The sequence below is a fragment of the Peromyscus maniculatus genome, chromosome 4 (genome assembly GCF_049852395.1).
Source record: "Peromyscus maniculatus bairdii isolate BWxNUB_F1_BW_parent chromosome 4, HU_Pman_BW_mat_3.1, whole genome shotgun sequence".
Classification (NCBI taxonomy): Eukaryota; Metazoa; Chordata; class Mammalia; order Rodentia; family Cricetidae; genus Peromyscus; species Peromyscus maniculatus.
The window spans coordinates 139,656,514-139,681,191 of NC_134855.1; the positions used below are offsets into that span (position 1 = coordinate 139,656,514).

The window sequence follows — 24,678 nt, forward strand, 5'->3', positions numbered from 1 at the left end:
CCTTTGATCCCAGTACTCAGGAGGCAGAGGCAGGTGGATCTCTGTGAGTTCAAGGCCAGCCTGGTCTAAGGATAAAGCTACACTGAGAAACACTGCCTCAAATAACCAATAAATAAATGTCAGGTGTGGTGCAGGCTGTCATCTCTGTAAGTTCAAGAGTGAGTTCCGGTAGACCAGAGTGCCCTCAAACTCGGAGATCTAAACTGCTGGGATTAAAGGTGCCACCACTGCCTCCCTGAAAAATTAATGTAAATCAGATCTTGTCATTCTGCTGTGCAAAACCCTACAGGACGCCATTTCTCACAACACCTGCTGCTACATCTGAGGACCTGAATTCAATCCCCGGGACTCACATGGTTGAAGGAGTAACCCAAGAATTGTCCTCTGACTCCACATGGGCACCATGGTAAAATGGTACACACACTCCCACCAGTGCACACAAAACAAACTACAGGAAGGAACCTCCCCCAGCCATCTCTAGCAAACATCAGAGACTGTGTAGGTCCAGGCTGGTGCTTCATGAGTTGGAAGAACAGTGACACAGTTCAAGGTTCCTTGGCCTTGCAGGTCACAGAGATCACCTGAATCAGTGGTAATCTGCACGTCAGCCTGCTTGCTAATAGGCACTTGGATACTGTGTAGTTTGGGAGGGTCTGCGACCCAGCACCTACCTAAACAAATCAGAATAAACCCCTGACACCCCAAATCTAATCGTGCGGTTAATACAAGGTGCCAGGCCACCAACTTCATCGGAACCGGCAGGAACTTGGGCGGCAGCCTGGCTCTTCCTTTGAGGGAGGAGGCAAATGGAGGCAAGGAGGAAGCTGGGAACTGACTAGGTACAGAGACCACCCAGGAAAGGAGCACGGCGGGGGGGTGGGGGGAGGTAGCCTGGGGAGGCTTAAGTCTCAGTATGAAGATGGAGCCTTTGGAAAGATCCTTCAGATCTTATATCCCCTCTGCCGGGGCACCTCAGTCCTGCAGCCCCCGGGGCAAACGCTGTTTATCTTGCTCTAAGGACTTTACATAAGCCTGCAGCTCCCTTAATGTTGATGTGCTAAAGACAGGACAGTCTGCTGAGCCCAAATTCGTTCAACCCGTTTAGCTTCTAACATCTGCCAGCTGTTGGCCCAGGCAGAGCCCTCCAGATCCTTTCCTGGTTACCCATGACAAGCGCTGACAAGCGTCAGGGTGATGTCACAGTGACCGGAGGAGGGGGCACCCCAGCAAGTGGTCATGGCGCGGGGCGGGGGGGGGGGGGGGGAAGCTTCTCAGCAGGCAGTATCACTAGTTATGTTTTGCGACTGAGTCTTGCAATGTAGCCCAGGCTGGCCTCGAACGCGAGACCCTCCTGAGTAGTGAAATGAAACCTAGTGCGCGCAGCGAGCAGCTTCCCCGCGAATGCGCGTCCCGCGGCCGCCGTGAACTCAGTGGGCGCTTCGCGGGGCGCAGAAGTCAAGTCGTGGACCACTGCACGGGCGCGTCCTCCCTGGCTCGCGGGGGCGCAGCGGGAACGCGCACACCCACCCTCCCCTCCGCGCCCAGCTGAGTCCAGCTGCGACCCCGCCCCACGGCGCCGCGGTTGGCTGCGGCTCGGCGGCCTGCGATTGGCCGGGCGCGGCGCGGGCGCAGGTCTCGATTGGCTGTGACGCGCGGCCCCGCCGAGGCCCCGCCCCGGTCGCCGCGCCCAGCGCCGGCTGGTCATTGGGCGGCGTGATCTCGCCGCGGTTCCGCGGCCGCCGCCGCCGCCGCCGCAGGCAGAGCGCAGCGGGCGTGCCGGGCGACGGGCCATGGCGGGCGCCGAGGACGCGCCGGGCCGGCAGCCGGAGCTGGATGAGGACGAGACGGCGGAGAGCCGGCGCTGGGGCGCACAGCACGCCGGTGCCCGTGAGCTGGCGGCGCTCTACTCGCCAGGTAGGACGGGGCGGCGGGCCTGCGGGCTGATGGGTGCTCGGCGCCGGGCCCGCCCTGACCGAACCCCAGGCGGTCTGAACGCCCGGACCTCAACCCATCGGATCCGAACTCCAACCCATTCGAAGGCCCGGATTCGAACCCAAACCCATCCGGAGCCTGTGGATCAGAACTTCAGCCTATTCGAACCTCACCCTGACCTGAACCCCAACTCATCCGAGCCCCTTACCCCGTATCCGAACCCCAGCCCACCAGAATTCCCAAGATCCGAATTCCACCCAGATACAAACTCCAGCCCATTTGGACGCCCTTGGATCCGAACCCCACGCCATCCGAACCCTGCCCCCATCCCAACCCCAGCTTCCACCTTCAAAGCGGAACTCCGGGGCTTCCAACTTGCAAAGAGCAACCCCAGGTCTAGCGACCCCACCCAGACCCCTTCTTACTCAGAACCGTGAGGCACTAGGGCTGCAGAGACGTCCCTAGATTGAGGAACAGCCTCATTGCAAATGCACATCCGGAGTCCTAGCCCCAGGGCACCTTGGGCAGCTTAGGAACCTCACCGTGGCCTTCCTTGTGTGCCCAGGACCCTTTCCAAGGCTTCCGGTTCTCAGCAGCCAAGCCTCAGACAGCTCCTCAACCACTAGGCCCTGTCCTTAGCGACCTAAACTCACATGATGTCCTAGGGCTTCCCCCCAGCCCCCAACACACGTTGTGATTCTGCACCTTGTGCGTTTTAGCTAGGGCCCTGGGTTGCACTGGCCCACCCCCAATCTGGGACTATCAGCCCTCCAGCTGCGAGGCCCCCAGTTTGGGTCTCAACTGCAGAGTATGCCAGGAGCTCTTCCCCCAAGCCCTACCATGGTCCCTGCTTCAAGTAGCTGCCATAAACTTTGCCTTTCCCATTGGGACCGGCAGCCTTCACCTCTTCCTGGGAGGTTCTGGGTAACTACTCAGATCCTATTGAGTTCCTGTCTGGCTCTGTCCTCTCTCACACCCACACACTAGCCACTTAGGACTTTGTGGGATACCCTGGTTCCCCATCCCTTATCACAACCCAGAGCCCCTTGCCCTGGCTCTACCCCTTTCCTCAAGGCCAGGCTCTCTGGTTTCTTTGCTCTTAACCATGCTTTTACCCTACCTAACACGCTCTGGCTCCATCCTGTTCCCCAGCGCCCAGCGTGCCTCAGGAATTCCACTCTCCGACTGGGTGTCCCCAGGGGTTGAGGAAATGCCTGTTCACTCCAGAGTCACAGCCTGAGGCACCTCTGCTGGGGTGTCTCCATGAGTTGGCTTTGTTGTCCGGCGTTCTGTCTCCTTTGGCTGGGCAGCTCCAGGGCAGAGCCCTGGCCAGGGTGGGGCTGAGGCCACTACTCCCTTGGCTTCGTGCCCTGGCTGGCATGAGTTTGGTGCTTTTTTAACTATAAGTAGCATGTGACGTAGGGCCATTTGCCTCTCCTCTTTGGGTCCTAGGTCCCTAAGGGCTGCCCTAGTCTTGGATTTCCAGTCTGTATGTATGGTTTTCCAGCTTGTCTTGGGTGCTTGGTCTGTTCTGCTGGGTTCGTGGCCCACACAAACAGCCAGCCTCTGGACCTGCTCTCCTTGGGGAGTCTGGTGGCATTCATAGCTGCCTGGCCTGGGCCAAGCCTCCTCACTCCCCAGCCTGGGTTTCCTTTCTTCCCCCACAGGCAAGGCGAAGTCTCTCTTCTTCAGTGTCACAGCGATCACCCACTGTAAGGACACTCACTGTGTGGCACTAAGCCCTGTGTACAATAGGCAGTCCCTGTGATTCACCTGGCCCTCTTCCCTTCTCTGAGCTTGGAGCAAGCTTTGTCTTGCTGGTCCTCAGGCCTCTGGCCTAGGACCTAAGAATGGAGAGGAGGGATCCAGAGTGCCTCTGGCTAGGCTGTCCCCACAGCCTCGGTTCTGCTGGTCCCAATTGTTTCCTCTTGCTTCCCCCTGCAGGCCACCTCTCACCCCTCCTTCATGATTCTGTATCGGTCCCTGGTTGCTGTTCTAGAATAGTGGTACAGAAGCCCAAGGCTTCAGACAGCCTCTGGGGGCCCCAAACCCTCAGTCAAGGCCTTCTCCCCTGACCTGGAAAGAGAGGGAGAGACTGGTCGAACTGGTTCCTCCAACTTCACTAGGTCTCCCTCTGTCTGTCTCTGTCCACTGAGCCCTGTGGACTCAGAGGTACCTTGACCCTCTGGACCTGACCTGTAAACAGAGAGAACAGGCTTGATGTATGTTGAGCACCTATTGATATTATATTCATTCCAGTCTCTGTTCTCAGCCCTGAAGGCAGAGCAGCAGGCAGGACTTGAGCCGTCGTCTGGGTTGGGGAGACAGGCGATGAGCCCCCACATAAGGGAAACGGGGCCACAAGTGTGTGAAGCAGAAGTGGCAGGGGAAGTATTAGGGAGACGGGTGGCATGTAGAGCGGCCGCATCAGCCATCACTGAAAGGACAGCATTGGACTGGCTGAAGAGGGGAAGAGCAGGAGGGATCTTGAGAGAGTGTGAGGTCCAGAGAACAACTGCAAAGGCCCTGAGGTGGGAGTGTGCCTGGCACAGCCGAGGAGCACGACGAACCTGTGGGCTGGAACACAATAAGCCGCCCCAGGGTCCCGGGACTGAGTTATTGAGATTCCTGGGGCCGAAGGTGGTTTGTCGTCTTTTGGCAGCTGGTAGTGGTAAATTAACAAAGATGGCGTTTATTGGAGACTGACTTGTGTAGGCATTTTCCCCACAGGCTCTCATGTCTTGAAACGCCAGTCCTGTTTGGGGTTAGGCTGCTGTCACCGCAGTAGAAAGGCTGGCTTTCGGGGAACCCATGACACCCCAGGACCACCTTGTCCATGTCTGTGGAGAGGCTTAGCACAGGATGGTAACCTGCCCTGCTCTTGTGTGGGTTACCGGCGGCACCGGGACAGAGATGAAGTGGGTGCGTCTCCTGTTTGCTGGTTTTCTTTCACCTTGGCTGTGTAAGTGAGCCAGAAGTGCCAGGACAGCAGTAGAGCCTGTTTGTGGACAGGGTGGGTGGGATAGAAGGGGGTGATCAGGAATGAGGCAATAGTGACCACAGTGACGTCACTACTGGGGCTCAGGCATTGGGCTGAGCTCTTTCTTACCTGTGCGGTGTTGCAGCCACTGAAGGTCTTGAGCAGTGCGCAACTATGGGTTTGGATTTCCCAGCGATGAGCCAAAAGCCCGAGTTTGAAAGGAGCCTAGTGGCCTTGCTGGATCCTCCCTCCCACCTACTTGGCCAAGATGGCAGCTCTCAGAGGTGCCGGCTGCAACCTGCCTCGTAAGCCACTTCACAGGTGCCGGACTGGAAAGATGACAGAGCCTGAGGGGTGCTGAATCCAACTGTCTGTCCACCAGCCGGGGCAGCTGGGAGTGCCCTCTGCCCTGGAAGTGCTTAGGACCACAGGACAGTGGCCTGGCCTATAGGCCTGAGGTCTGCCTTAAGCCATAGCTCTGGGCCATGGGGCCACTGTACGATGTTGCTGGCCAGGCCTGGCCCCACCGCACTGGGCTGAGCTCTCTCTATCCTCACTTGGTCTGGCTTTCTCCCTCTGGGTCTTATCTTTGTGTGTCCCTGGTGTCTGCTTCCTCGGCCCATTTGTCCCTGTGTCTGGTCCTGTCTTCTCTGTCCCTCTTGTCCACTCTCTGTGGTGCACAGGATCTCCTGGTGGCCAGAGGCCAGCACAAGTGTAGGTTGTTTGGGGCAGGAAGAGACAGGGGTGCTCAGCTTGCCCTGTGAAGTAGGTGGGCCTTCCTCCTCTCCCAGGCTCCGTCCCCACCTCATATAGGCACCCAGGCCAGCAGGGGGGCACCCAGGCCAGCAGGAGGGCACCCAGGCCAGCAGGGGGGCACCCAGGCCAGCAGGGGGGCACCCAGGCCAACAGGGGGGACCCAGGCCATCAGGGGGCACCCAGGCCATCAGGGGGGCAGTCACTGTTGCACCTTGGCCTAGATTATCTGCACCTACCACTCCAGGCCAGGGACAGGCTCTAAGGCGGAGGTTGGGACAGCTGAGTCCTGAGTAAAGCACCCCCAGGACCCCCTGATTGCTGAGTAAAGGCCTCCCCAACTCCCAAATAGCCTGCCTATTTGTAAAGTTGATTGTTTTATGGGCCTGCCAGGCTGATGGCCTAGCCATGACTTTAGACACTTATTTGGTTTCCCTGGCACTGCGAAGACCGTCCTGGCTCTCCCAGGGGTGATGTGAGGTGCTGGCAGCATGTTACCATGTTGTACATGCTTTTGTAGATCAGAACTGAGGTCCATCTGCAGTTGGACCCAGGTCCAAAGTTTAAAGAGAAATACTCAGATTTCAGGGCCATTCTGCCCAATAAAGTGAGAAATGACCAGCTCAGGAGCTGTGAGCCCAGATCTAACCGTTTCCAGGCAAGGACCCACATCCAACTCTGTACCTCAGTTTCCTTGGCCAAGTCTCACTTTGGGTTCCAAAACTCATGACCACAGAGGCAGCCAGACAGCCCTGAAAGCAGCTGGGGGACCTGGAACCCATGACTGTAGTGACAGCCCTGTGTTCTCAGGGCTAACAAGAACTAGGATATATGTGGTTTTAAGTTTAGATCCCCTTTTTTTTGGCTTTTCGAGACAGGGTTTGTCTGTGTAGTTTTGGTGCCTGTCCTGGATCTCGCTCTGTAGACCAGGCTGGCCTTGAACTCGCAGAGATCTCCCTGGCTCTGCCTCCTGAGTGCTGGGATTAAAGATGTGCACCACCACTGCCCGGCTAGATCACGTTTTTAAAACCTAAGAGCAAACCTGACCAGAGGCTCTGTTTGCAGCCACACCTGGTGCCCATCAGTGGACACCGGCCATTGTCATCATTTTCGTTAATGTTTTAGTGCATTGTTTGAGTCTAATCCTTGGCTGTGACGCTGCCCATCTTTTGTCTCTCAATCCCTACAGGTAACCAAGCAGGTTGGCAAGGAGAGTCACCTGTCCTTTGTCTCCTCCTGTATTCATTCCCCCACCCCTGGGCTTCCTGCTTCTCAGTCCTGGGCCCTACCCACAGGCAGGAACCGGAAGAGACAGGCAGGCCATGACTCTAAGCAGAGCTCAGAGATAGTACAGTTGAGAAGGACTGGAATCCCTGGACCCAGATCTGCTCCTGTGACCTCTGGGGGCCTTGCCCTTCCTTGGCCTTGGTGTCCTCTTCTGTATGTGAACAAAGGGTGTGTGACCCTTGAGGTCCCTTCCCCCAACGTCAGCCTTTTCTGGGGACAGCTGCTTTAGCTCTGGCTCCAGCCGTCGGGAGCAGCCGGCTGCTGCGTGGACCCCAATGGAGCCTAATCTTTGCATCCTATGTAGTGCTAAGCTTAGGACTTGGAGACATGGTCTACGGTTTGCAATTAGACTGTTCACTCCATGAGCATTCATTGAACACCAACTGAGTGCAGGGCCCTGGTGAGGGCGCTAGACATACCCTGAGTTCACGTTCAGGTAGGGCTGTAGCCCTGGGGGTGGAGGGATGTCAGGATCACTGAGCAGGAGGAGGGTGGTAGAGGTGTCTAGGCTCTGGTCTGCAGGAGCAGGGAGGGGCAGCAGGCCTGGCATGGGCCTTCATTGACCCCAACAGGGGCCTCCATCAGGACGATGGCATGGGAACAAGGGAAGAGAGAACGCAGGGGCATCGGAGCAGGGCGCTGGGTGGGTGAGAGGAGACCACAGCGTCCCTCTGGCTGGCCCGCTGAGCTGCCCTGGGCTGCCTCCGTGACTTCTCTGACCCTCTGTCTTTTTTTTGTTTAATGTAGGAGAAATATACTACTACTCAACCTCTCCTGTAAGGTTGGAACCCTGATAAACCCCTTAATCAGCGTAGCATGTTAGGGATACATTCCTACTCCCAAAGAAAAGAGGGGCAGACATGTCCACGTGCAAGACCCTCCATCTTCTTGTCCACACCTCTGCTTCTGGGCAGGTTCTTGGTGCCTGGCAATTGCTCGGTTGATGCTACTATGACCGACAGTAGTCACATTGTCAACATAAGGGTCTCCAGCCTCGGACCAGCTGCCAGGGAAACAGGCATAAGGCTTGCCGCTCACGTGGTGTTTTTATTTCTTTTTTTAAAAAAATTTTCAAAATTAGTTGTCAAATTAGTGTGCCGGGCGGTGGTGGCACACGCCTTTAATCCCAGCACTCGGGAGGCAGAGGCAGGCGGATCTCTGTGAGTTCGAGGCCAGCCTGGGCTACCAAGTGAGCTCCAGGAAAGGCGCCGCAAAGCTACGCAGAGAAACCCTGTCTCGAAAAACCAAAAAAATAAATAAATAAATAACTCGATGCGGGTATACCAAAGGGAATACAGGGAAAGGCAGTCTCGGGTGGTCTAGAAGTTTTCTTTACATTTTTTCTGATATTATTTAGTATGTGTATGTGTGCCATGGTGCGTGTTGTGAAGGTCAGAGGACACTCGTGGGAGTTGATTCCCCCTTTCATTATGTGGGTCCCAGGGACTGAACTGGGATCATCAGGCCTGGCAGCAGGCGCCTTTACCTCCTGAACCATCTTGCTGTCCCTTTGTTGTTTTTGTCTGATGCCAAACATAAGCCTAGCGGCTCGAACATCCTAGTGCGCGGCTCCTGAGCGACACTCCTGTCCCTAGTGTTTTCTTCTCTTTTAGAAAACGTTTACGCGTATTTCCTCCTTGTTTAGTGGGTGTGTGCGTGTGGTACATGTTGTGGTGCAGAGTCAGTTCCCCCTGCCGTGTGGGGCCCAGGGACTGACCTCAGGTGATCGCACTTGGTGGCAAGCTCCGTTTCCGGCCGGCCGAGCCATCTCACCAGCCTCTTTTCTTTATTGATCCCGCCAGCAACACATTGCTTTTCTGTACCTGGGCAACAGAAGGCCATGAATGGGCCGATTCTGGCTCATCCCCAGGCCGTGGGTGCTCTGCCGATGTCCAGAGTTTTAACACCTCCACCAAAGCCACAAGAATGACAAGCTTGTCTAAGCTTGCGTCTCTATAAACGGTGACTGCATTTAAAGTGGAATGCTCACACCCGAGTCCTCAGGTCTGGTGCCTCCTCGGTCACCTGCTGCAGCCTTGTCGGGTGGGGAAGGTCACGCTCCTGGCTGGCTGTAGGCATCCAGGTGCCAACCCTGGAACTCTGGGGCCTAATGTCCCCAATACCTATTCTGTGACTCAACACCCTATTCTTCTTTGACCCTGAGGCCAATGGCCTGTGTCCTGTTTCGTGGAGGCTGGGCAGGCTCCGGGCGTCCCTGGGTTGAGGGATCAGAGGCTGGCCATGACCTCTACCTAGTTACCAGCCTGGAAACATGGTGCCAGGAAACTTCTGTTAAAATCAAGGAGGTCATTCAAGTTCCTGCAGGAGTCCCCAGCAAGCCCATCTATCTGTAAAGAATTGACAGGTGCAGGCCCAGACTCGGGCACGCACCCTGTGCCCAGTGTCCTGCTTTTGCTTTTTTTCTGGGCCTCTGGTGCTGTCGGTGAAATGGATGGATGGGAGCGCCTGGCACAGTGCACGCCAACCCCCCTGAAGATCCCCACAGCCTGTGCTTACTCGGTCCTCCTCTCTCCACAGGCAAGCGCCTCCAGGAGTGGTGTTCTGTGGTCCTGTGTTTCAGCCTCATCGCCCACAACTCGGTTCACCTCCTGCTGCTGGCCCGCTGGGAGCACACACCCCTCGTCATCCTCGGTGTTGGTGAGTGCCAGGGTCCCTCTGGAGTTTGCTCGCCTCTGTGCACGTGAGCACGCGTGTGTGCACTGTGTGTGTGCTGTGAGTGCGCGGGGTGGTCCTGCGTCAGGGACAAGCTACGAGAGTCCCACGTGCTCATCTTAGAGCGTCCATCCCAGCACCATGACAGCGCCCCCAGTGCCTGTCTGCTACATTCCGCCCTCAGCAGTCAGTCTTCTTTGAGCATACTTCTCGATCGGCTGCCCCTCCCCCACTCTCCTCCCAGCTGTTTTCCAGGCCTCCCACTGCCCTGTTCCGTGTCCTGATTCGATGGTGGCCATTTGACAGCCCCAACCTCAGCATTCCCTACTTGTCACTGTTCAGCCACACTGGCCACACACTCAGCGCGCGCGCACACACACACACACACACACACACACACACACACACACACCACTATTACCTCAGGGCCCTTGTACAAGCTGTTCAATGTGCCTGGAGCCCTTCACAGAACACCACACATTTGATCCCCAACATCTACCTAGAGGCCACATGCTTAGGCCCTCTGTGATGGCCCCTCAAAAACAGCCCTCCTTGAGTGTGGTGGTGCTGGCCTTTAACCTCAGTACTTGGGAGGCTGAGGAAGACCTCTGTGAACCCAGGCCAGCCAGGGTTACGAAGTGAGACCCTGCCTCAAACACACTGATTCCCCGACCCTGCTGGAGCTCCCTCAGTTCGGAAGTCAGATTGTTTTTTCTGTGTCATCCACTGCTGTATCCCCAACCTCAGGCACAAGGCCTGGTTCGTGGCAGCTGCCCAGAATTCAGTGAGTGAATTCCAAGTATTGAGCATGGAATGGAGCACTGTGCTAGGAAGTCCTGGTGTTTCTCTGGCCAGGCATAGGACCTGAGGCTCATCCTCTTGATGAGAAACTGGAGGCTCCGAGGAGGGACCCGCAAAATGTCTGGATGTCCTTTTGCTGATGCACGCATGGCTGTGATGTCCAGCTGCATCCCGGGCTCCAGCTGGCTCGGAATCCCTCCTTTCCAGCCCTCTGGCTCAGGTGTGTCTTCTCTCCATTTGCTGAGCTCCGGGACTGGTCAGGGGGCCATGGCACCCTTGGTTCACCCTCTGGTTTTGCTTCCACAGTCTCATTATAAGCATTCTGTCTGCCTAAGCCAATAGTGTGCAGGCCGCTAATCAAGGCATCTCTCAGTCTAGGGCAGAGCTATCACAGGGGAGAGGTTAGTCCACTCTGTGCTGGGGGGCCCAGACCCCACCTGCAGGAGTTTCCTAATCCCTCCTCACAGGAGCCCTTACCCCAGAGTTGGGCGGCTCCTCCAGCCTTGGCTGGTCTGGCTGGTCAAGAACATGGAGGCTGTGGCGCTGTGGCCTCCTGGGACTCTGCTGAGAGGGCTGGTGACTGGGGAGAGGCGTGGGGGCAGCATTGCCTGCTAAACCACTGACCAAGGCTACCTCAGCCCCTGCTCAGGCTGACAGACCCAGTGGCCTGCTGGGTCACTCCCTGAGCTGGCCACTTCCCTGGGAGCGATATTGTGCAGAGCAAAGGCTTCCACTCCTGGGAGCAGTACTGAACAGAAGATTCCAGCATTGGCCTCCGCCCGCTGGCCCTCACCTAGGCTCTCTGGCCACACCCTGGCCAGTGGTGGGTGGACACCCTGTCGTAGGCCCAGCTGTGTGTTGTCAGGCAGGCCACCCCCTCTCCCTTCCCTGCCTGGGACCCGAGTTCCGCAGCGTCCGGCCTCATCTTCACAGCCGATGTGGCCAGCTCTCCCATTGCACCGGCTTCTGGGCTGATAAGGGCGAGTAATCCCCTGATAGCAGTGTTTGCACAATCCTCAATCGATTTAAATAGCCGTCCTGATTTGTCTGTTAACACTGGGTAGCCGCCGCCTAGGGCACGGTGCCAGCTTCTTCCTGTCTCTTCAACGGTTCCCAATGCCCCAGGCAGCCCCGGAAATCAGAACTCAAGCTGAAAGGTTTCCATTGGGTGAAGCCGGGCTTGTGTGATGCAATGCTTATCAAGATGAGGTCGTGGTTGCTACAGCCCGGGGGAAGGAGATGCCAGAGGAGGCTTGTACCTGGGGTAGAACACATGTGCAAGGGCCCTGAGGCTGCTGTCAGAGCGGCCTGGCGGCAGTTCACTGATATGGATGGGCAAGTGGTACAGGACCTTGGGAGCCATGGTCTGGACAGTGGGTTTATCTGTGGGGAGTCACTGGTGAATTTCCCCTGGGGAGATGATTTCTGGTGCTGGGAGCCAGGGAGCAGATGGTGATGGGTTTCCTGCACTCAGAGGAGCTGTGCAGTTGACCTCCATGCACAGTCAGGCTGCTGTGGGGCCGGTGGTGGGGTCAGGGATTAATTCCAGGTTCCTCCCAAGACATGAGCGGGTGGCAGAGGAGAGCAGCCTGGGGAAGACCTTGGCTGGGGAGCAGGAGTGGGTACAGGGTAGAGCATGGGGATGGGGGGAACTGAGGACAGCAGGGCCCAGAGAAGGCTGCCACCAGAGTGGCCAGTACACCGGCCTAAAGGTACAGCCAAGAGACCTGACTCTGAAGGCCCCTGGTGCTGTGGCAAGGACAGTGTGTGGTGACTGAAGAACAAGCTGCTGGTCCTTTGGGAGGGAGTTCAGCACACTTGGAGCTGCGGTGGGTCCTAGAAGGAGCAGCTTGGCGATGGTGAAGGTACGGATCAGCACCGAGGTCAGGAGGTCAAGGTCAGGAGGTCATGCTGCCTAAGCCTTCTGGATTGAACTGAGCCCAGATGATGGAGACGCTCAGGGTCTGCGTCTACACAGTGTGTTGGCCTCACCCCCACCCAGCCTTCACGCTGCTGTCACTGGGTAAAGCCATGCTCGTCCCCTTCCCAGTGTCCACAGGGAAGGGTGGTGACCAGGCCGAAGCCGCTCCCTGGGTGAGCCAGCCGCCAGCCATCACCAAGACCGGAACAAAGAGACTTCTGTATGCCTGGGTTTGCCACCCTGCCCCCATTAAAGGAGCCTCATAGACAACTGGGTGGCCTGGAATGGGTACCCTAGAAACAGCTACCAGTTTCCTCATGTGGTGGGAAGGAATAGTCTCCCTCAGATTATTCCTGACATCAGTCCAGAGCCTTGTCCCCCTGAGTGCCACATGCCAGCCCTCCGACAGATGGTAAGACCGAGGCTCCCGGGGACGAAAGGCTCAGACTCCAGGCAGCTGCCGCCAGAGAGCTTGTGCCGGAGTCCAGGGCTCTGTACCCTTGCGCCTGTTTGGCTACATGAGTCCTGTGTGACTCCCCACTTCTCAGACCTGGACGTGAAGCTGAGTGCGGGCCTCTTGCCCCCTCCACAGTGACCTCAGATAGTCCTTCCCTGCCAGCTTCAGCCTCCATCACCCTCTGGCAGGTCAGGGGTGATTGGGGCCTATCACTGGACATGAAGGGAGATTACACTGTTTTAGTGGATGGTTCTCTTTGTTTTTGAGACAGGGTCACATAGCCCAGGCTAGTCTTGTTCTGTGTGGTCGGAGATGACCTTGAACTCCTGATCTCCCTGCTTTATCTTCTAGGGTTACTTGGTGGCTGCTTCTGCAGTATGGGGATCAACCCAGGGGAATGCAGGGCTTTGTGCGTGTGACTTAAATACGCTGCCAGCCGAGCTATAGCCCGGCAGTCATTTTTTTTAGGCCAATTTAGATTTACCGGAACGGTGGAAGGAAGCAGGCTAGTGCCCAGTGGGGCTGCTATCCTGGTACTCTCCCGGTGGCCACGTGACTTTGGTTTCTTAGCCGGTGTCCCTTTCCTGTCCTAGGGTCCCATCTCAGGCTACCACAGTCTGGTTACTTGTCACAGCCCTTATTTAGGACCACTGATAGTTTCTCAGCCGTGGCCCAGCCTAGCTCTGAATTCACTGTGTAACCAGGACTGGACTGGAACTCCTGGCCCTCCAGCCTTCGCCTCCTGCATGCTGGGGTTCCAGGCACAGCTGGCCTCTTGCTTTGCGTTTGAGCGATGCTGGGGTAGAACTGGGGCCCTTGCACAGGCAAGTGCCTTCCTCTGGCTCCACACCAGCGGTCTTGGCTGATTGGGGGCCACTGGTTGGAATGACCTAGGATGACGCAGGGTCTGAGGTGGCAGATGCTCTTGAGGGTCCTTTGAGCATCAGCAGAGCAGGTCAGTGTGACTTGCCACTGTGAGGTCACTTTGTCCTGCTCTAGGGAACACTTTCTGGGCAGTCTCACAGCCTGAACTTAAAAGTGAGTGAGGTCGCACAGTGCACGTTCCCTTGACAGCACTGGATCCGTGAGAGAGGCTCCCAAAGGCCGCCCTGTCCTGACTTTCTAATACTGTTCCACCGCGTTCTGATCACAGGATTAACTGCCGAGGACAGTTAGGGAGAAGGAGCTTAACCCCACGAGCCTGGCCTTGGCCCCCAGGGATTAACAGAGGAGAAACGTGGCAGTCTGGTGTGCTCCGGTTTAAAACCAAAAGTGTCAACCACAAAAACAAAGAGAAAAGGGGGAAAAATCATTTTTGAGATATGTCACACCTTTAATCCCAACACTTGGAAGGCAGAGGCAGGAGGATCTCTGAGTTTGAAGCCAGCTTTGTCTGCACAGCAAGCTCCAGGCTAGCTAAGTGGTAAGACCCTGTCTCAAAAAAAGAAAGAAAATAAAGTGTCAGTCTGGAGGCTGGAAAGATGGTTCAGTGGATAAAGTGCTTCCTGTATAAGTGTGAGGATCAGAGTTCAAATCCCAGCTCCAGCCTGCCTGTAATCCCAGCCCTTACAAAGTAGAAATGGGATCCCGAGGGCAAGCTAGCCTGCTACATTAGCCACAGCTGCACGCTTTGTGTGCACGCAGAGGTCCAGCTTCAGTACAGTAGAGAGCCACATAGGATCCCAGCATCAGTGCCTGTCTGGGTGTGGTTGCACCCAGTACTTGACAGGTTGAGACTGGAGGATCAGAAGTTCAAGGCCAGGGGCTGGAGAGATAGCTCAGTGGTTAAGAGCACTGTCTGCTCTTCCAGAGGACCCAGGTTCAGTTCCCAGCACTGATGTGGCAACTCACAACTGTCTATAACTCCAGCTCCAGAGTATTTGATACCCTCACACAGATATACATGTAGGCACAATACCAATGAATATAAAAGTAAGTAAATCAAAATCATTTTTTTTAAAAAAAAAAAAGGCTGGGTGGTGGTGGCACACGCCTTTAATCCCAGCACTCGAGAGGCAGAGGCAGTGGATCTCTGTGAGTTCGAGGCCAGCCTGGTCTCCAAAGTGAGTTCCAGGAAAGGCTGCAAAGCTACACAGAGAAACCCTGTCTGAAAAACCAAAAAAAAAAAAAAAAGTTGTTCAAGGCCAGTCAGGGCTAGATGAGTCTCTGTCTCAAAAATACAATGTCTCTGCCATCTTCAGCTGAAGCAGTGGAGGAATCTGAGCACACAGGCTTCTCCATGAGCGAGCAGTGCAGCTAGAGTTCAGCAATAGTCCAGTGGAGGGATCTGTGCGTTCCACCCGATGAGAGAGCAGTCTCAGCTGCAAGAGGGGAAATGGTCAGTGCACATGACACATGAATGACACCGCATGAGCTACCCCATTGAAGCAGGGGAACCCCAGAGACTTGCAAACAAGGTGTTGTGGGAATACCATACCCACCCACCCCCCACCCTGTGTGCTGACACATTGCCTGTGGCTGCCCTGTGATGTTGGCAGGGTTGAGCCGTAGCAGCAGAGACTATGGTCACAGAACCCGACAGCCTTCATGTCTAGCTCTGTATAGAAGATTTACTGGCCCTTAGACTCCACATGGAGCAGAAGCCACGAGGTGACCTTGAATGATCAGAGGTGCAGCCTTATGTGCGGAGGCCTTGGGCCACATAAGCCTGCACTCAGTGTGTGCAGGTGGGTGCAGTTATAACCAGATGTGAGCCACAGCTGGGGAGGGAAGAAGTTGTCGTATCCACACCCTGATCCCAACATTCAGGACAAGAAGCCTGCACTCTGGCTCCCTACCATGCTACGCCCACAAGCATCCAGTGTTCTCCACAACAGTTTGTCATGAAGACAGTGTTTAAATCTTTCTTTGACTAATGACACCAGGACAGGCCTCTGGAGCGACGCCACAGTCGCTGTCACGAAGCTAGTAAGGAAGCTGAGCCCAAAGGAGGCAAGAGGCGCGGCAAACGGTTTAGAGGTAGAGCACACCCACCCCCTCCCGCCAACCTCTCTTGCTCCCAAGCAGTGTGTCCACACCGTTTGTGGTGGTTTGGATAAAAATGGCCCCGTAGGTCCATGGGGAGTGGCACTATTGGGAGGTGTGGCCTTGTTGGAGGAGGTTTGTTACTAGGGGCCGGTTTTGATGTCTCAGCTGCTCAAGCCACACCCAGTATGGCGGGCTCTTCCTGTTGCCTGTGGATCCAGATGTAGACGTTTCAGCGACCTCTCCAGCACCCTCTCTGCCTACGTGCTTCCTGCCATGATGATAGTGGACTAAACCTCTGTTCTGTAAGCCAGCCCCAATTAAATGTTTTCCTTTATAAGAGTTGCCGTGGTCATGATGTCTTCACAGTGATAGAACCCTAACTAAGGCAGAAGTTGGTACCAGGGACTTAGGTATTGCTGTGATAGGCCGGACCGTGCTTTTGTTTAAAGGAATATGGACTTTGGGACTTTAGGTTAGGAAAGCAGTTGAATGCTTTAAGCGCTGCTTAATGGGCCATCCTAGTAGGAACCTGCAAGACAGTGGTGCTGGGGGTGATTTGAACTGTGAGGACCTGGCTCAAGAGGTTTTATGTGGCCTAGAGACCATTCTTGTGATATTTTAGTGAAGAGTGTGGCTGCTTTTTGCCATCTAAAAAGTCTGCCTGCGGCTAAAATGAAGAGTTTTGGATTAATTCCCTTGGCAGAGGAAATCTCAAAACAGCCTAGTATAGACTCCGTGGTGTGGTTACTAGTGTCAACTCTAATGAAGATTATAATGAAAAGGATCAAGCTGAGCAAGGAAAAACACAAAATGTATGGTTCAAGGAGAAAGGGGCACCAGGAAGTGGAATGGAGCTGAATCCTGTGTTCAAGGAGATTAACAGATTACTAAATGAAATACAGGGAGTGGTGACCCAGGACAACGATCCCACCCAGCTAAGCTTCCACTTGTGAAAAGGGGTTAATGAAAAGCTTGGGGCTGGGTGTGGTCGTGCACATCTTTATCCCAGCACTCTGGTGACAGAGGCAGGTGTGGTCGTGCACATCTTTATCCCAGCACTCTGGTGACAGAGGCAGGTGTGGTCGTGCACATCTTCATCCCAGCACTCTGGTGACAGAGGCAGGTGTGGTCGTGCACATCTTTATCCCAGCACTCTGGTGACAGAGGCAGGTGTGGTCGTGCACATCTTTATCCCAGCACTCTGGTGACAGAGGCAGGTGTGGTCGTGCACATCTTCATCCCAGCACTCTAGTGACAGAGGCAGGTGTGGTCGTGCACATCTTCATCCCAGCACTCTAGTGACAGAGGCAGGTGTGGTCGTGCACATCTTTATCCCAGCACTCTAGTGACAGAGGCAGGTGTGGTCGTGCACATCTTTATCCCAGCACTCTGGTGACAGAGGCAGGTGTGGTCGTGCACATCTTCATCCCAGCACTCTGGTGACAGAGGCAGGTGTGGTCGTGTACATCTTCATCCCAGCACTCTAGTGACAGAGGCAGGTGTGGTCGTGCACATCTTCATCCCAGCACTCTGGTGACAGAGGCAGGTGATCTCTGAGCTTGACGCCAGTCTGGTCCACAGAGACAGTTCCCGAGCAGCCAGGCTTAGGCAGTGAAGGAAACCATCGAAAACAGAAAGCTGGTGAACATGTAGCTGAACAAGGAGGCCATGTTCCAGCCCCAGCAAGCTGCAGAACTTGGCAGCTTTGGCCACAAGGATACAATAAAGTGGTTGTGGAATCTTTCTCTGAGACTAAGGGAAGCTGCTGAGGCCAGGCAAACATCAGCGATGTCCCTGAATGGAGGCCTAGAGAGGCCATTGTGTGAAGCTGTAAAGGTGAAGCCTGGATTGCCTTGGAGACCCCAAGATGTTAGAGATGGAAGAAGAATCTGCCGAGGAGAGCTGCTGACAGGAAGTGGAACAGCCCAGAAAGAAGTTCGTTGCAGTCAGCAGAGTTGAAAGGAGTTGGAGATCTGACTTGTACTTTGAAGTCAGACATGGAGATGTAGTTTGGAGTTTGCCCAGCTGGTTTTTGGTCTTGTGTTTGTCCAGTATTTCCTCACTGTGCTCCCTTTCCACCCTTATGGAATGGTAATGCATATCCTGTGCCATTGAATGTTGGAAGTATGTGATCTGCCTTTTTATTTTGATTTTACAGGGGATTACAGTTAAGAGATTGATTGCATGAATCTCAGAAGAGACTTTGAACTTTAAAACAGGGTTGAGACAGACTATGGGGGCTGTTGAAGTTGGACTAAAAGCATTTTGCATTATGATATTGTTACAAGCTTATTGTTACAAGAATGTGGTGGTTTGAATAAAAATGGCCTCCATAAGCCGGGAGGAAGTGGCACTGTTAGGTGTGGCTTTGTTGGAGGAGGTGTGTCACTAGGGAGTGGGCTTTGAGGTCTCAGATGTTCAAGCCACGCCCACTGAGGCACCCTCTTCCTGTGGGTCCTGATGTGGAACTCTAAGACACCATTCATAGTACACAGTAGGCGCTTCAGTATTGCCCCAGGCCGACAGGGATGCAGGGGAGCAGCAGGTCCTCCGCCTGCCACCATGCCTCCACTGAGCAGCAAGACCACCAGCACCGGGCAATGGCGCCTTTCTTTCCTCTGGCTTCTCCATGCCAGCCCGCACAGCTGCTCTGAACATCCTTGGCCTCCCATACACTCTGCCTCAGGAACTTGCAAATGCCTGTGTGACTTTGTGCTAACCACCCCGCCGCCCCCCCCCACCCCCCGCCACACACACAATGCCCTCCCCACACACACACACACACACCGCCCTGTGCTTAGATGGGTGAGTAGATAGATGGGCAATAGATGGGTAAATAGGGTGATAATGGACAGTGAATAGATATTAGGCAGGTAGGTGGATGAATAGATGGGTAGGTGGATTTGTGGATAGAGCAATAGGTAGATGGACAGATACCCCTAGCTTCTGAAGACCTACCCTTAGCTGCTGCCTTTAAACAGATTCAGACATTAGAATTCCATTCCCACAGTGACCTGCACCCTTACTCCTGCCCCCTGGGTCATGGCCTCACTCTCCATGGAGGTATCCAGGGGTTTTCCTTCGGTCTGCACAGTACCCCAAGGCCTTGGTCCTTGTTAACAAGAAAGAGTCTGAGGACATCATTGCAACGGTGCCTCCGACAAGCAGTCCACAGTGAGAAACTGAGTACAGGGAGGCGGAGGGCACAAGCCTGCACGGATCCGCATTCCCAGCTGCCATTGTGGGTCCGGGCAGCTCTGGCCTTTGAGCTTGGTGCACAGCGGGTTTTCAAAGACTGTCTCAGTAGGCTGTGTGTGGACCACAGTGTGTACCTCAGCCAAAGCACCGCACCTCGTACATCCTTGAGCCCTTGGCTGTCTCAGAGCCAAGATCCAGCCCTAAACCAGAGCCCACAGTGCCAAGCCAGAGCCGACCGTAAAAAATGGCAGAGGACAGGTGTGCGTGGAGGAGCGTGATGAGAGTTGGATGGAGGCAGGAGATGATGTCCCAGTGAGTTTGGGTCTTATGGAGGGGACGGAGGGGGGACCCTAAGCAGTGAGGAGGAGAGCGAGCCGCTGCGTTGCGTCCTAGAAAAGGAGAATGTTCCAGGCAGAGAGGAGCAGTGGGGCAAAGGCTCAGATGACGAGAAGCTGCAGGGAGTGAGGGGAGAATGGTGGGGGACACGCTGGTCACTCTGCCTCAGTTTCCCCATATGTACATGGATCCAGATTTGGCTCTCAAGGCAGGCTAAGAGCTGTACCACTGGCTGTGTGTTTGACCTGGGCCCATTGCTTCTCCAGCCTGCGGTTCACCTCCGTCAAGTGCGCTCAGTGCTACTAACAGAGGGAGGGAAAGGATTCACTGAGACCCGCAGACAGGGTCCTGCTGTGACTGTGCTCAGTAAACAGTCACCACTGCATTCTTTATCACCCTCCCCACCCCCGCCTTACAAGAGGCAGCTGGGACACAGATGTAAAGCAACATGTGTGATGTCACAGCTCATGCATGATGGAGGTGGGAGTGCGTTCCAGATCTAAGGCCTGTGGTGATGTCGTTGGTCTCACCGGGTACCCCAGGCTGGTTCTGAGCAGATTGCGAGCAAACAGGAAAATCCCAAAGGATGGAGTCCACTGCTGACAAAAGCTAGGTGGGGAAGGTGGGACACATACCTATTTGCCAATGAGGTATGACTTTTGTTTGGTGTAGCCCAGGCTAGCCTTAAACTCTGGATCCTCCTGCCTCAGCCTCCCAAGTGCTGGGATTCTAGGCAGCTCAGCTGGTGCCCTTCCTAACACCAAGGCCAGGAAGGTGTTTATGCCGCTCATCACCGCCCAGTGAGCTGCAGTGGGTGGAGAGAGACCCACCGCCCACCTCCCCTGCAGAAATAGTCTGCTCTGAGCATGCCCAGTGTAGTCTCTCTAGACTCTCAGCGGGCGAGTCTGCTCTGTGTGACCAGGGCCAGGAGTGTTAATGCTGAGTCTCTCTGTCCTCTGGGAAGGGGTGCGGATGCTTCCCTGTTGTTAGTATTTTACTCTTTGGTTGGGGGACCTGCCACCCAGCTCCCAAATAAATCACACACGGAGGCTTATTAATTGTGAATGCCTGGCCTTAGCTTGGCTTAGTTTCTTGCCACTTTCCTTAACTTTAAATTATCCCATCTATCTTTTCGCCTCTGGGCTTTTTCTGTTCTGTAATCTTACTCTTACTCCGTGGCTTGCTGTGTAACTGGGTGACTGGCCCCTAGGGTCCTCCTCCTTTTCAATACCCCTTCCCAGATTTCTCCTTCTATTTCTTCTCTCTGCCTGCCTTGCTATTGGCCATTCAGTTCTTTATTAGACCATCAGGTGTTTTAGACAGGCACAGTAACACAGCTTCACAGAGTTAAACAAATGCAACATAAACAAAAGTAACACACCTTAAAATAATATTCTACAACACGTCCCTCCCGTATAAATGAATGAATGAGTAAGCGAGAGTGAGTGGAGGACTGGCCGCTGATGGGAGGGCCCGGGATGTCTCTGCATGTCCCTGCGCTGGCTCACACTCTTGTTGCCCACAGTTGCCGGGGCTCTCGTTGCTGACTTCCTGTCCGGCCTGGTACATTGGGGTGCCGATACATGGGGCTCTGTGGATCTGCCCATTGTGGGGAAGGTGCGTATGCCAGGTTGTGTGACCGTGAGTTAGTCCCCTTTCCTGTCAGAGCCTGGGTTGCCTGACCAGTGCTTCATACCCTCCTAGACTGGTCTGAGGGTCCCTGTGGTTGGTGGCAGCACAGGTGTCAGATGGGTGGTCAGAGAACTCAGGGAGTCAGCCCTGAGCCGGGACCTGGATTTTAAGCTGTCAATTGGGCCGTCTGTGCTCACTCAAAGCAAGCTCCATTTAGCAGCATGAACTAAGAGATGGAAGGCTGCTTCCAGAAGCAGAGGCTTGAGCAACAGGTAGACAGGGTCCCCTTTGTTTATGTAAGGCCTCTTCACCGGCTCCAGGGTGTATATTGTCTCCAAGGCCCTCACAGTATGGGTGGGGAGACTGAGGCCCAGAAGGATTGGGGAAGGTTTCCACCAGTGTTGGAAGCCATCTTGCACTACAGCCCTCCAGACCTTGGCCCAGGCCGGTCTGTGCCAGGGACAAGCCAGCCCGGCAGTGTGTCTGGGGTCTTCGGGGCACGGGCTGCCTTTGACTGACAGGAGACACCACCTATCCTCTGTCCACCCCAGGCCTTCATCCGGCCATTCCGGGAGCACCACATCGACCCCACAGCCATCACGAGGCATGACTTCATTGAGACCAATGGTGACAACTGCCTGGTGACGCTCCTGCCGCTGCTGAACATGGCCTACAAGTTCCAAACCCAGAGCCCAGGTGAGACTTGGAGCCGGGGTTTCTTAGAGGAGGCATCAGGGGCAGAGGCTCCTGGGAGCCTCCAGGGGATGTGTGGGTCACGTGCATCATTGAAGGCATTCTCTGTTAGTAGGGTGCCTGTAAAAGTTGGGTATTTAGCATAAGACCACATTCCCGACTTCTCAGAGCACTCTCTGGTAATGTGCCCCCCCCCCCCCCCCCCCCGGGCCTCCTTCCCACCTCCCCATGGAGCTGCTCATTCGACACACTCCCAGGAGTCACTGCTAGCCCGCCCGCCCGCCCGCCCCCCCCCCCCCCCCCCCCCCCGTTGTATTATTTAAAGGAAAGTGTGCGCTGTGAGCCAACAGCCAAGAGTTAGCCTGACATGCCCAGACCCTGGGCTCGAGCCGGGCACCCAGATAAAAAGACAAAAGTAGGGACCAGGAGCTGAGGCCAAGCGATGCCTGTTTCTGAAGGAATCCCAAAGCTGGCCAGCTCACCGCTGGGCATCAGGGAAGGTCAGGCCACATCTGTCTGAGAGCTGGTGACACTCCCCTTTGAGAGGGCGGAGAGTCTGCCCACAGACAGGGCTGAGGTGCTGCGGGGGCCCACCCCTGCTGACAGTCTCCCCGGCAGCCCCTTCTCCAGAGAACCACCTCCTACCTCCCCCCATCCCATGAGCCGGAAGCCAGCAAGTGAAGGCCTTCAGAAGGTCCCCAACTTTGCTTCTTTCCAAAGTGAACTTTGTGGAGCCGTTGACGCTCTAGAAGCCCACAGGGCCCAAGGAGACGAATTCCCTGTTCCAGACTCGGCCCTGCGTCCCTGGCTCTGTAGGAGTCTTTCCTCAAGAGACACTCCCTTGAATACATGCGTGTCCTCAGGTCCTACTTCAGGGAACCTGACCCAGAGCCCTGCCCCAAGCTCACACAACCCACAAGTGTCAGCAGGCATCAGAACCCAGCCCCAGTTGGCGTCTGAGGGGGTGGGGGCTGGGTGCCACCTGGTACAGGAGCTGGCTGGCCGGTGGGGCAGCTGCACTGAGCCTGTGCCCGTTGCCCATGCCCTCGCCCTCGCCCTCACCCTGCAGAGACCCTGGAGCAGCTGTACCCCTGGGAATGCTTCGTTTTCTGCCTGATCATCTTTGGCACCTTCACCAACCAGATCCACAAATGGTCACACACGTATTTGGGGCTGCCCTACTGGGTCACCGTCCTGCAGGACTGGCACGTGATTCTGCCACGGAAACACCATCGCATCCACCATGTGGCGCCCCACGAGACATACTTCTGTATCACCACAGGTTCGTGGTACCATCCCCAGAGTCAGGAGGGTAGGGGGCATGCAGCCTTGGCCTGACCAGTATGCTGAGAATGCACATTTATTGAGTACCTGCTGTGTCCCAGGAGCTCTAGGTGCTGAGGATGGGGTCATGAACACACCAAAGCCCCGTCCCTACTTCAGGCTGTTGTGACAGCAGATTCTCACCCAGCCGGCAGACAATTTCCTTGGGCTTATTTTCTGCCCCGGGCTTAGGATCTAGCAGCAGTGAACAAAACAGACTGCCCTTGTGACTGCCAGGTGGAGCGGCACACACCTTTAATCCCAGCACAGAGGCAGGTGGATCTCTGATTTTGAGGCCAGCCTGCTCTACAGAATGAGCTCCAGGACATCCAGGGCTACACAGAGAAACCCTGTCTCAGAAAACAAAATAAAACAGTGGTTGGGGGAGTGCCCTGGGCCCCTCTCGTGGGAGGTCCCCGTACCCCACCTTCTTCACCTGTCTCCTGAGGACCCCACCTCAGGCAGGCCGGCTCTCTCCTCACTTAACCCCCTGACTGTGTCTGCTGCAGGTTGGCTCAACTACCCCCTAGAGGTGGTAGGCTTCTGGCGTCGCTTGGAGGACCTCATCCAGGGCCTGACGGGTGAGAAGCCTCGGGCGGACGACATGAAGTGGGCCCAGAAGGTCAAGTAGTGTGTCCAGCTGCCTGGTCGCCAGCCTTTCCCAGCCTGAACTGAAGCCATCTGCCAAATTGCAGCCTCTTTGCGCTGCCCCTCCAGTGAAGAAGAGTCCCCTGGGCTGGGCCCAGGCACCCCACAGAATACTTGAGACACCGAGTTTTCATTTCCTCCTTTTTTCTTCCCTTGGGCCTTCCTGGCCATTCATTGAGCTGCCCCAAGGCCAAGCCTGACTGCAGAAGGGGAGCCCCAGCCTGGTGGCCAGCCCCGCCCTGCGCACCTGCCCTGCACGCCCGCCCCCTGCCGTGGCCCTCACTGGTATGGGGGTCGCTGACTCCCTTGGTCTGGCCCCGGTAATCCAGAGAGCCTCCAGGACATTTAAATGTCCCTGCATCATGGTCCTCCCTCAGCCCTGCAGACCGACCCCCGGGGGCCTAGGTGGGCAGACCACTCCAGCTGCCATCCAGGGGAGGCAGAGCTGGGCACTGGTCAGAGGGCTGCTGGCAGGGAGAGACCAGAATCCCCTGCCCACATATGGATACTCCCCCACCACACACACTCCAGTTCTGTCCACATGTCCAGCCACATCCGAGGTCTTCAGTACGAAGACATCTTCACAGGGCGCAGCTCTTGTGAAGGGCTTGGTGGTCTGGGGAGGGGACACTGTCCCTCTGGCCAGTGTGTCAGAGGAGGAAGGAAGATTAGGGCTTTTTTATTTTGGGTTTTTTTTTTTTTAAAGGTGCTTGCTTGTCAATGTAAATAATAGAAAGCCTTAATACCTTTCTGTAACATGGAGTAATATTTTAATGTCATGTTTTGGATGTATATAATATATTTATAACAAAGGAAGAGTCTCCTTAACCCTGGCTGCCTCGTGATGTTTCCAAATGGCTGCACAGAGGGGGTTAGCTCTGGCCTCAGGGAGGGGTCTTTATCCCGTCACAGTGACGGTTTGTTTCGATTCATATATTTTATGTGTTTTGCCCGCATGGTGTATGTGTACCACATGTGTGCCTGGTGCCCACAGAGGTCACAGAGGGCATTGGATTCCTGGAACTGGGGGTAGTGACGGTTGTGAGACACCCATGG

General features: G+C 55.4%; 1 protein-coding gene and 1 non-coding gene across 3 annotated transcripts; one reads left to right on the forward strand and one right to left on the reverse strand.

Annotated features, from left to right (window-relative positions):
- Window positions 1-1,721: 1,721 nt before the first annotated feature.
- Window positions 1,722-24,450, forward strand: Peds1 (plasmanylethanolamine desaturase 1). 2 transcript variants are annotated; one of them, XM_042276855.2, is made up of 6 exons: window positions 1,722-1,914; window positions 9,491-9,610; window positions 20,852-20,943; window positions 21,510-21,654; window positions 22,721-22,933; window positions 23,484-24,450. In XM_042276855.2, exons 1-6 carry the CDS (start codon window positions 1,791-1,793, stop codon window positions 23,603-23,605), a joined length of 816 nt encoding a protein of 271 aa, XP_042132789.1. In that variant the 5' UTR covers window positions 1,722-1,790; the 3' UTR covers window positions 23,606-24,450. The 2 variants fall into 2 exon arrangements, with proteins under 2 accessions (XP_042132789.1, XP_042132790.2); XM_042276856.2 differs by lacking the exon at window positions 1,722-1,914 and adding an exon at window positions 5,035-5,217.
- Window positions 7,692-7,826, reverse strand: LOC121829253 (small nucleolar RNA U109). The gene has a single exon (XR_006072032.2). It is a non-coding gene; the product is annotated as a small nucleolar RNA U109 (small nucleolar RNA).
- Window positions 24,451-24,678: the final 228 nt, after the last annotated feature.